This window comes from Monomorium pharaonis, chromosome 3, assembly GCF_013373865.1.
Source record: "Monomorium pharaonis isolate MP-MQ-018 chromosome 3, ASM1337386v2, whole genome shotgun sequence".
In the NCBI taxonomy this organism is placed as follows: Eukaryota; Metazoa; Arthropoda; class Insecta; order Hymenoptera; family Formicidae; genus Monomorium; species Monomorium pharaonis.
In genome coordinates this window covers 27,504,080-27,516,556 of record NC_050469.1, presented here as the reverse complement: position 1 = coordinate 27,516,556, position 12,477 = coordinate 27,504,080, and the positions used below count along the sequence as shown (strand labels likewise).

General features: G+C 30.6%; 1 protein-coding gene and 1 long non-coding RNA gene across 3 annotated transcripts; one reads left to right on the top strand and one right to left on the bottom strand.

Annotated features, from left to right (window-relative positions):
• Positions 1–5,773: 5,773 nt before the first annotated feature.
• On the bottom strand, positions 5,774–7,568 carry LOC105829610 (putative cryptochrome DASH, mitochondrial). Of its 2 annotated transcripts, XR_004962477.1 has the most exons (3): positions 6,435–7,549; positions 6,100–6,368; positions 5,774–5,945 (listed from the first exon to the last, which is right to left on the bottom strand). XR_004962477.1 is itself a non-coding variant. In XM_036283928.1 (2 exons), the coding sequence occupies exons 1-2, from the start codon at positions 6,362–6,364 to the stop codon at positions 5,812–5,814; spliced, it is 399 nt and encodes a 132-aa protein (XP_036139821.1). In that variant the 5' UTR covers positions 6,365–7,568; the 3' UTR covers positions 5,774–5,811. The 2 variants fall into 2 exon arrangements, 1 of the variants encoding a protein (XP_036139821.1); XM_036283928.1 differs by having other exon boundaries at positions 6,100–7,568.
• On the top strand, positions 7,537–8,207 carry LOC118644723. The gene is made up of 3 exons (XR_004962478.1): positions 7,537–7,592; positions 7,954–8,009; positions 8,088–8,207. It is a non-coding gene; the product is annotated as an uncharacterized LOC118644723 (long non-coding RNA).
• The last annotated feature ends 4,270 nt before the right edge of the window (positions 8,208–12,477 follow it).

Sequence of the window (12,477 nt, the reverse complement as noted above, 5' to 3'; positions counted from 1 at the left end):
AATTAAAAGGCGAAGTTTTCATTACGCTTTTATCGATCATTAAGTAATCATCTATCATGAATCTTAATTTGGTGTTCTCTCAAATAGATGCAATAAGAAAATATATCGAAATCTTCGATTGCCAAGATATCTAATATAAATCATAATATAAAATTATATTTCACTTGCATAATTCAATAGATTTGGTTTTTCTATAAAATAATTATTAACTTAATAAAAAGTAATTAATGAATTATAAAAGAATTTTAAAATTTTTTTAAATCTTATTCTCTGATAATTTCTCTAACAAAATAATAATTTTCAAAAATTCTTATGCTGATATCAAACTAAAATTATAATTACATTACAAAATTATGTAAGATACTATGTAATTATTTTTACTTTGTAATTATATTTTTTTATTTTATTTTAAATGTTATATTGAAAATTGTAAAAATATTTGTAAAAATATTCTATTCATTTAAATCGATACTTCGCGAGCGAAATCATTAAGAAAGATGAGACCTGTAAAACGTGACAGCCAAAGCAAAAAAATAATTGTATGCGATTTTCAAAAAGAAAAAATCTGTACACTTGTTGTAACAATAAATATTTTTTTTAAATGTTATTACAGTTGTCACAAGATTTTTGCATAATTTAATTTAAATTGCGCTGATGATAATATAACATTTTTTTATTTAAAACGCAAAAATTAAATTTCATGAAGATATCAAGCTTGGTAATAATATTTTTAAGCAATTTTTAATAAAATTTTTAAGCAAAATATTAAAATTAAACGTATAATACACAATTTTGTTTATGAATTGTTTACGATTATTAACAACAGATCCATTATAAAAATAAAAGTGTTAAATAAATTCTAAATCTTTAACAGCAAAAAATAATTTTGAGAATAATAATTTTTATTTTCTTAATTATTTCAAAATTCAAATAATTTACCTTACATAAAGTATTTGTAAAAGAAATTACATTGGTTAATACTGCAGTGATGTATAAAAATGTGATTACATTTTTGTGTATTAATGCTTTTGCAATATTTAGCGATGTAATTTCTTATTATAGCTTTATAAAACGCAATAAACTTTAGTATAATAAAATTAGTGATTAGCATAAAAATTTTAAAATTCAATTTGAATTAATTTATTGTAAAATAACAAAATAATAATAATCTGTAAATTTGTAATTTCCATTTCTTGATTTCTTATTTCAAACATTTTCTGTTAACTTGTCGACAATACCAAAAAGTATATACTTTTATTATTAAAAAACACGAATAAATTTATCTTTATCGTAGAAATATTTCGTATTAGTGTTATAATTATTAGTATTACTAATATTTTTGTTTGTTAATAACGTGCCAAATAAATACTGACGCAAGTTATGTAGTCGTTAAATAGATTTAGAATTATTTTTATATCTAAAATCATATGTGACGCAGAACACACACAAACATACATATATAATGTATATAATATGATAGTAATATACATATGCGTATACATGGGGATGTATGTGTATGAAATTGTATTGCGTGGAAAGAAATGTTATATCTTGCACATATGTTACATTTGAAAGGTACAAATTTAAGGTAGCTCACTTGCATGGTCATGGGGTCACGCAAACGTGAAGTAATGGGAGAGCAATATAAAAGGAAAAGTGATAAACAATAGGAAAGCGGGATAAAGATTCGACTGCAATAACAATGAGCACTGATGGCGGTATTAGTCATTAGTATTAGATAATAATGGCCATAATATTGTCACGGTTTTTCGTCGTATATAACAAAGATTGACATGTAGCGAATTAATATTTGATGGGATTAATCCGTGCATGTTTGTATTATGAGAAATCAGGACAAATGGTCATGTATGAACAGTAACATTTGCAAATACGCAGTATTTCTGTTTTAGCCTTATTCCAAACAAACAATGCAGATAAATAAATGTAGATACATAACTCCGACAAAAAAAAGGCGTTTCATGCAACTGTATATGTTACGTTTTTAGAATCCAGTTTTAAATAAAAAATGTACATATAACATCAAATGTAAATATAATGTTATAATTTTCTGTATTTTTTATTTTATTTTATATTTTACACATATAATATTTATTTTATGGTATATTTAATTATATTCTTATGTGATACAAGAACCTTCGATATCCAAAATGTGATTGAAGGATCCCATAAATAGAATTTTTGTTCTTAATGTTAAAAAATCTGTTTTATTCAAAAAGAACATGTAAAATTCTGTACATTCATTATTTAATCGCATAAGAAGAAATCTAAATCCTCTTTCATTTCGTTCGTAGAACATTCGCAACTATGTGACTGACACAAAAAAGCGATGCAATGATCGCACATGTTGAATAGTCGCGTGAATGGCGTGTTTCACAGCATTTCCTAATTATCTTCTCGCTCGCGTATAATTGAAATCCCGCGATCTTCCTTGGCTCGCACGAGCCTAAACGCACGAGCACGCGCGCTCTATTCGCACGCGGGCGCGAACGAGTATCATGAAAGGAAAAAAAAAAAGATTCGACGGCCGACGTCTCAATTCCGAGACAGACGAATCGATGCTCGCTTGTGCAACAGCCAATTGCCTTTAACGAGATTCCACCGTTTTAATTAACAAGCGCGCAAGCCAGCATCATTCGCTCGCGGTAATCATTACGCGAGATGAAGATGAACGGCGGAGGACGCGAACATCGTCTGATAAATACATCGTGGCGCACACATGTACGCACTAGGTATACGAGACGTCGGTAGCCGTTTCACCTTACAAAGAATACAAAGCCTGCACCGCTGCTGATATCATTTTCGTTGCGATGGAGTTTTTTTCATGGCTCTCTCGTCCTCGATATATCCGATAGCGAGGAAGATGTAAAATTCATAATCTTATATTAATATATTTTCTCACAGTAATATTCTTATATTAATGTTAATATATTATCATTTTTTGTTTAGCCATAATTTCATGCAAACCCTCAAAGAAATTAGACTAACGTATAAAATGTAAAGTGACTTGTGTAATTCATTTTCAATTTTTCTATGAAAATCGAATATTTTAAAGATAAAATTTTTGTCGATTGACAATCAAATATTTAAATACCTTTCTAAAGCTATCTTTTTTTTAATGATTGCTATAAAGGTCTATATTTTGCAAATGAATTCACAACGAGTCATTTCGGGAAGACGTTTTCTCTCTGCATTTCAGTTTTGGATTCTCACAGGTGTCACGACCGATTTTTGCCGTCGTTTTGTCCGACAACGTAACCGTTGAACACAGCTTCGCTTTTAAGGTGAAGTTACGGTGCGATTTGTAGACCTGTTCGCACGACCAGTAGTGCCTTCTGCCAGGAATTTAATGCAGGCCGAACGAAGGACACACACAATCGCGATTCGGTAGACGAAGAAATTATTCGATTCGTGTAGCTCGTACCAGCTACGTGTCGACAATCGATACTTTGAGATTTTCATCGAAGAAAATAGAGAGAACGAGAAAAAAAAGAGAGAGAGAGAGAGAGAGAGAGAAACGATTGTATAATATAGTTTTGTATAGTTATTTATAAGCTTGAAAGTTAGAATTTCATGTAAATCAAAAGTAAAAAATAAAAAAAATATATAATTGGCTTATATCTCTATAAAAATATTATTTAATATCTTACTGAATGCTTCAATATTGTAACTTGTAAATTTAATAATCACCACCAGCAACGTGTTCTATCAAAGAAAAAAGAGCGATTTTAATATTATTATAAAATGTATAACTGGAATTAATATTTGATACTAAAATATTTAATGTTATTCGTTAAATCATATAAAAATAAAATTATGTTACGATTGTTAGTTTTGCGACATGATAAGTACACACCGGCAGAAATGGTGTCCCGCGACGTTCAGCGCGCGGCGATCACCCACACACGCGAAGCGCCGTACGTGTTACTGGGCGCGCGGAGGAGCCGAGGAGATGGGAGAGGAGCGAAAAAAGTGGGGATCGCGCCGGTGTTGCATCCTTTACCAACGTCGCACGTTGAAGAAGGATAGAGCTAAGATGAGTGAGAAGACGTGATACCGACTCGATGGTGTCCCAATATCCGTTTCACTCGCACTCGATACTAATATCGTCTCTCGCTCGCCAATACCGATGCGTCGTGCTTTCCTTTTTCTTTGAGAGACGGCTATCCGAGTGCACGAAGCGTCGACATTTATTCTATTAGCATGTCATTCATTACTTTATATTATGTAAAGTGATAAAATTTAATTTAAAAAAACACAAATTTTTATTGAAATATTAATTATGTTATACATAGAAAGAAAAAAATTAACGTTTATCCCAATTAATTATTGATTCACTTATGATTGTGTAATAATGCTTCTTTTTCATCCCGTAACAAATTTTTGTGGGAAATTATAACCATCGTTACGGATAATTTTCAGACTCACTATAAGAGTTTCTTATCCATTTACAAATTTAGAGTATAAGATTAATTTCTTGTATTGTAAGTAAGCTTGCAAAATTGTGTAAATAATAATTTTAAAAGATAATAAAAATTTTATTTTAACATTTAGATTTATTTAATGTTGATAGTTTGTAAGTTAATTGTAGTTTGTAAGATAGATTGTAAGTTAATTTTTTGTTTATCTAACATTTAACATAATTAAATTTTATATGCTATTTACTCGATTCAGTTAAAAAATACATAAACTTACCAAATCCCAATTATATCTGTTCAAAAACTGACAATTTTATCAAACTAATTCCAGAATACATAACAGAAATAATGCGATATGTTTATCAATTCAATTAAATAAATTTAGACAATATTTTAAATATTTGATTTTGTTGCCTGTTCCTTTTCCTTGCAACATTAACAAAATATATATTTTAATTTAAACAAAAGACTAATGATAAGATAAGTTTAAAACTTTATAATCTTTTATCACTATCACTATTTTTATACACTTACATTTAATTGTAAATTCAATTTTGCAAGCTTACTTACAATACAAGAAATTAATCTTATACTCTAAATTTGTAAATGGATAAGAAACTCTTATAGTGAGTCTGAAAATTATCCGTAACGATGGTTATAATTTCCCACAAAAATTTGTTACGGGATGAAAAAGAAGCATTATTACGCAATCATAAGTGAATCAATAATTAATTGGGATAAACGTTAATTTTTTTCTTTCTATGTATAACATAATTAATATTTCAATAAAAATTTGTGTTTTTTTAAATTAAATTTTATCACTTTACATAATATAAAGTAATGAATGACATGCTAATAGAATAAATGTCGACGCTTCGTGCACTTGGATAGCCGTCTCTCAAAGAAAAAGGAAAGCACGACGCATCGGTATTGGCGAGCGAGAGACGATATTAGTATCGAGTGCGAGTGAAACGGATATTGGGACACCATCGAGTCGATATCACGTCTTCTCACTCATCTTAGCTCTATCCTTCTTCAACGTGCGACGTTGGTGAAGGATGCAACACCGGCGCGATCCCCACTTTTTTCGCTCCTCTCCCATCTCCTCGGCTCCTCCGCGCGCCCAGTAACACGTACGGCGCTTCGCGTGTGTGGGTGATCGCCGCGCGCTGAACGTCGCGGGACACCATTTCTGCCGGTGCGAGATTAGAAAATTTTATGTTTTACAAATTATATTCACACGAAATTAAGAGATATTGTGAGTTCATGTATATAAAATCTGTAATTTTAAGATATATTTTTTTATTTAATCACAATTTCACAAATTTTTACTTCTCATGTTTTAATAACACATATAATATAGACATTATTTAATTTAAAAAAAAAAATTGTAATTATGAAAATATGTCCCTCCGCCACGGGCGCCTCGCCCGCCTCGCCCGCCTCGTCCACGCCATGCATTTCCTCGTCTGTGCCCCCGGCTGTGTCGGCTTTTTTGCCATCGTCGGGCTGAAAAAGTTTTCATTCATTTATTCAATAATTCATTCAATTGATATAAAACAGTTTTTTTTTAACCTCAAACATAAATTCTATAAATACGGAAAATTTATATAGCAATTTGAGGAAAAAAGGACCGTTCTAGATTTAATGCAAATATACTTACGAATGTTGGTCGCAGGTACTTCTTGTAGTTCGCTCGCCACCGATTGGCCCGCTTCCGGCTCGCTTTTCCCCGGCTCGCTTTTCCCCGGCTCGCTCACCCCCGGCTCGCTCGGCTCCGACCCGCTCGCCACCGGTTCACTCGGCCCCGCTCCATTTACTGTATCGTGCGGCCCTGTTGGCCCGGCCACATTTGCTGCAGCAATATACTGCAACAAATGTTTAACCTGGGCTTCCAGGGCTGCTATTCTTTTTTTATCTTCGGCCATAATGCTAGAAAAAGTTATATAATTTTAATAACTAATATTTTAAAATATTAGATGTAATACTCCTACTTACACTTCGTCGTTGGCGTCGTCCACGTTTTCTTTTAGTGGAAGATCACGGATCAAAAGACAGTAGATGCATTAACCCTAGAGCATAATTCATGGATTCTAACATTCGTGCACTATTGGTCAATTATTGACTAACCAATGTGCTGCTCGGATTTACGCTGTAACCAATACAAGAATTGACAAATGTTGTGTCAATGCTCTAGTTTACACCGTTAAATCGGTTGGTACCCGTACCAAGTTGGTACGGATTAAACGCTTGGTACATCTCTGTTTACACCATGGCTGCATTCCGAGATATTTACTGTTAGTACTGAAAATCTACAGTATATATAACGTAAACTATAGATTTTCAGTACTGGCAGTGAATTTCGGAACGCAGTCCATATACGATCAAACGAACCAAACGGACCAAGTGTTTACAGCGTGCTAAAATCTTTTGATACGCGTACCAACTTGGTCTGATATTCGTATTTCAGGAATACCAGACCAGAGCGTACTAAAATAGTCCATGAACGTTTACACCGTGCGCATTAAGCGATTTAGTACGAATATGGTGCTTGGTACGCGTATCAAGTACTCTGTGTAAACTAGGCTGGTGTAAACTAGAGCAATGTCTAACGATATCGGATCGATATTGGCAAATATCGATACTTTAAGGCTGATGTATTGGATATATCGATACAAAAACATTCAATACGTATCAATACCAAGTATCGATATTTTTTAATGTATCGCGCATCCCTACTTGACGTGAGCTGGCGCGTGGCGCGAGCAAGCAGGTGCGTGGCATGAGCGAGTTGGCGCGAGCGAGCCACTTGCGACTCACGTGACTTTTAGATGATATATGTTCACCCCAACGCACTCCAATACGTTGATTCCGATGACGCTAACCTATTAGAGTGCTTTGGAGTGAGTAGGAGCATATCGGGGCATGGCGACGCGAACAAACCAATGGTGTTATAGGGATTTTTTAAGTCGATAATCAGAAAGGGTGCATGTACTTTCTGACATCATGGCGCTGATAACGCGTTTTCTGAAAGTGGTTGTATACGATCAATCATTAATTTTATTATTAGTGATTGTATCTGTTATTGTGAGGAGACACGGTAGTGGCTTGCATTATTCGTACGACGAAAAGATTGTAGTTTTTAGCGATAAGAAGGTAATTTTATACATTATTTTATAACATTCACGTTATTTTATAAATACATTGACCGATACAAATTTTTGGATATGTCAAAAATCTGGAAATACAGAATATGATTATTTAAAAAAGGAATTAGGATGTGTATTATTCTTTCTTAATGCTTCTTCAATATCTTCTTGATGACATGTCTAGGTATTTGTGTCGGTTAATGTCTATTTGTAGTTAATTTATAATAAAAATCTTGATGACATGTCTAGGTTAATTTATATTAAAGTTTATATTAAAGTTTATATTATTGATAAAACTCAGACAGATTAATATAGTTTGAATTTTATTTTACTGCGTTTGATGTTAATAATTTTACATTAATTTATAGGTGAAAGATTTTTAAGCTTGTGCTGGTTGGTGCGTTTTTTCTTTGTGCAATAAAACGTGAGTATATATAAATATAGAATTTATAAACTTAATAATTATGATATGTAATACATAATATAATTTTATATTATTAAGGTAATTGGTGGTTTGCACAGAAGGTGGTTAAATCCAAAAGATATAAAGGATTTTTAAATTATTGAAATGTAAGTAATAAAATTATAAATATGTGTTATTATTTATTAAATATTCATAAAATTTAACAGGATATTATTACTTGAAATCATGTATTGTCTGTATATCTATGAATCTCTGGAACATTTGCTTGTATTTTTAGAAAAAACATTTTAAGAATTAAAGATTAGAATAAATATTTAAAAAATTAATAAGCATATGATTATGACGTTTTATTTTAAAGATATTTCAGAATCATTCTAGAAGATATTTTGACAGTGTTACATAACAGATATTTTGACATATGTGGATATCTCTGTGAATATATTTTGTTACTACGGAATAGATTTTATTAGTAGTATTATACATTTTTAACATGTCTTATTCTGAGGTATATTATAGATATCTTAAATTTTACTTTGTTGAAATGTTCAATTTGTTTAATGTTTTTAAATATAAAAATTAAAAATTAAAATAAACAAAAATCTAATATCTTGGAGACCGATATTTAAGACATATTTTTAAAATATATTGATGACTTGTGTCAACATCTATGTAACAGATATTCTGATATATACATATTTTCAAAATATTTCTGTGATATATTTTGTTGTGGAATATAAATAGATGTCTTGACATTTCTGTATATATCAAGATATTAATTTTTGTACGTATATTTTACTATGTGGAAACGATTTTTTATATTTATATTTTGAGAAGAAAATTTGTTTCAAAACCATTAAAGTTTTGTAAATTATGGATATATCTCAAGAGACGTGATAGTAGCTCGCGCCAAGTGAACGCGCAGCGAGACCGATCGTGTTCTTTACATAACTTACGCGACTTTTATTTTATTATATTTTTATGACAATTCTACTTGCACCAGAAATAGTTTTAGAGTTCCCGATAGGATTTAACAATAGTTCTGGCCTTTAAACATTTTTTAACAATTTTTTATTTTGGCCGCTAGCACCGCATCACAAGAGTAAAGTACTACTTTACGACGAGTTTCCAGATTTTACGGCATTTTCCAATAATTCGTTGACAGTTCTTGCCTTTAGCCATTTTTAAATATTTTTTAAGCACCGCTTCCATGGAACCACAAGAGTAAACTATCACCTTATAACGAGTTTCCAGTTAACTTTATGACATTTTCCGTTAGTTCTGCAATAATTTTGACGCTTTTTGTACGTTTCGTTGACAGTTCCTGCCTTTACGCGTGTTCCAACATTTTTTAATAAAATCAACTGGAACTCGTTATAAGGTGGTAGTTTACTCTTGTGGTTCTGTGGAGGCGGTCTTTAGAAAAATATTAAAAAATGGCTAAAGGCGGGAACTGTCAACGAAACCTACAAAAGCTTTGGAACTATTGCAGAACTATTGGAAAATGCTATAAAGTCGACTGGAACTTGCCATAAAGTGATATTTTACTTTTGTGGTACGATGCCAGCGGCCAAATTAAAAAATTGTTTAAGTGTTTAAAGACCAGAAGACTATTGCTGAAATCTATCAGAAATTCTAGAACTATTTGGGGTGTAAGTAGTAGAACTGTCATAAAAACTTGCGGTGCAGAAAGCTGTGGTGCCAACTTCACATATTGGATTATATGTAAGTCTTTTTTCCCAAACCTTCTGTATTACAATATGATTTTCAAATGAACCTAATATATACTTTTATGGATGGAAAAAATCAAAATTATTTATGTATTAAATAAAATCCACGATAATAATATTTTTCATCAAATTCAACTTAGGTAATATACTGGTGACTTATAGGGGAGTATAATATAATATCAAAATATTTTACGTCAACTATAATAATGGATATTTAAGTACTTATTCCGACAAATGTTATTAAAACAATTTTAATAAAGAATTATTATATTTACACACGCGCACACGCACACATAAATCTTTTTTACAAAAATAATATCAAAATATTTTATGTTAATTATAAAATCATGGATATTTATATAAACTAAAATATCTGCTTATTATTCTTTGGTTTTTGTAGTAAAATATTTATTTGTATTAAAATATTTGTAATATTTGTGATTATTTGTATTAAAATACTTATTTGCCAGCTCAATATTATCTCCTTTATTTGTTGCCAATATGCTTTCTGACAATTGTTTTTAGCAGGCGCACAGCAGCCTCGTATCGGCGCACAGCAGCCAATAATTTAATACAAAAGGCTAATATTAATAGTTTAATCTTATATTTAAGAATCTTCTTAAGTTTATCGTTAAAATACTTCGTAATTAACGAAATTGTATTTAAAGACAAACTTAAAACAATCAAAGCCAGACTAGAGATTGAGATTGAGATTGAATTAGAACCAACTAATTGGTTACATTTTAATTCAATCTCAATATCAATCTCTAGTCTGATACGGACTTAATGAAAAATCAAACTATAAATGCCAGCCAAAGAATAACAAAGTAGATGTTCTAATTCGTATAAACATCTATTTTATAGTTGGCGCATGTTCTATATATTATATCATTACTTTTATAGAAAAAAAACCGTAATATTCTCATTTTATAGTGTCAAATTTAAAAAATTCTTTTGTATTATAAAAACTGGCTAAAGAATAGTATTAATGTTTTAGTTTCTATAAAAATATTTGTTCTTATAATTGGCGCAAAATATTTAGATATCACTATTTTTGTAAAGAAGTTAATTTGTATATGTGAGTATAAACTTTAAAAATTTCAGGAATATACCCAGAGAACATTATGACGTCTTAAAGACGTCTAAAAGACGTCTTATATTTCTATAAGACGTCTTATAAAACTATCAGAAAGACGTCTTTTAGACGTCTTTAAGACGTCTTATGACCCGATTTAAGACGTTTTTAAGACGTCTAAAAGACGTCTAATTTTTTTTATTTATGACGTTTTTGAGACGTCTTATATAAAAATTATTTTAGACATCCCTGGCGAAAAAATTTCTACAAAATTCTAAAAAACTACAAAAATTTACAAAAATGTTCCAATTCTGGCATTTTTTTGTAGTTTTTACAGAAAAATGCTAAATTTGAAACACACTTTTGTAAATTTTTGTAGTTTTTTAGAATTTCGTAGAAAATTTTTCCACCAAGGATTCCAAAAGCTAGGTTTATTATTTTTTATTTTTTATTATTTTAAACAAAATACTTTATATTTATATTTCATTATTTTTATTTTATTATTAAGATAAGTTTTTTTATAAATAAAAAATTTTATATTATATATTTCAATTTTATTTCATGTTTTCGTGATTGGAAATTACAGAATTTTACAAAGATACTGGATTCAGTCACATATTTTACAGCAACTTAAGCGCAACACTATTATCGTCCGGTTTATTAATTGTCAAAAACTGTTGTCAGAAATGTTGTCAGAAAGGTTAATTATTTCCAATAACAGCCTACACACGCGATACGTACGAGAGTTAAAAAGTTGTGTTGTATTAACGTATCCACACTCGGCTGCGTTACACAGCAAACCGGGACAAAACGTCCCAACACACACGCGATACGTGCAAGAGTTCAAAAATTGATACGGGATAAGCACGTCGATCGACTTGATCGCATCACACGGCAGATTTGGTTATGTGCGTCATTCGACGTCTTAAAAACGTCTTTCTCAGACGTCGTAAAGACGTCTAAATGGCGTCTCAAAGAATATGTCTTAAAAAGACGTTTTAGACGTCTAAGAGAGACGTCTAAAATAAGACTAAGTTTAAGACGTCATAAAGACGTCTTTTTAATAAGTCTCAAAGACGTTCGCTTTAAGACGTCTTAAAGATGTCTTTTAGACATGCGTGTTGTCTGGGTATATTACTTAGGTTGATATGTATTATTTAGGTTGAATTTGACACACTTAGTATATAATACTTAGTTTGAATCTTTCAAAAGTATATACCACTTAGGTTAAATTTGATTAAAAATTTTATTTTGAATTTGTAATTTTTTTCTTAAAAGAAAATATCACTGAATTTAAATTCAGATATCACTATTTTTGTACAGAATTTATTTTGTGTGTGAGTATAAACCTTAATTTCAAAAATATATATTACTTAACTTAAATTTGGCGCATTTAGTATATTCTGTTATACCCGTAAATTTTACAATATTTTAAATCTAGTTTATGCAAATGTACATAAAAAATGTTCTATAAATGTGCAATACCATATATACATGATATAAATTCAATTAATTGATTTGATAAAAATTCACTCACCGATTGCTCCTACTGCTGATGCTGCTGTTGTTACACTGCTATATTCCTTTTCCGCTTTTGATTCTGAAGTAAAACAATTCGCTCCCAGAGTTTTGTATCTCTGTATGATTGCGCGACGACTTGTAAAGT

What these genes read in the sequence shown, in the direction of transcription:
- LOC105829610 (XM_036283928.1), bottom strand. Translation starts at nt 6,364, where the DNA reads ATGGCCGAAGATAAAAAAAGAATAGCAGCCCTGGAAGCCCAGGTTAAA. An exon ending in AGTACCTGCGACCAACATTC is followed by an intron (nt 5,946 to 6,099) that starts GTAAGTATATTT and finishes AAACTTTTTCAG; the next exon opens with CCCGACGATGGCAAAAAAGC.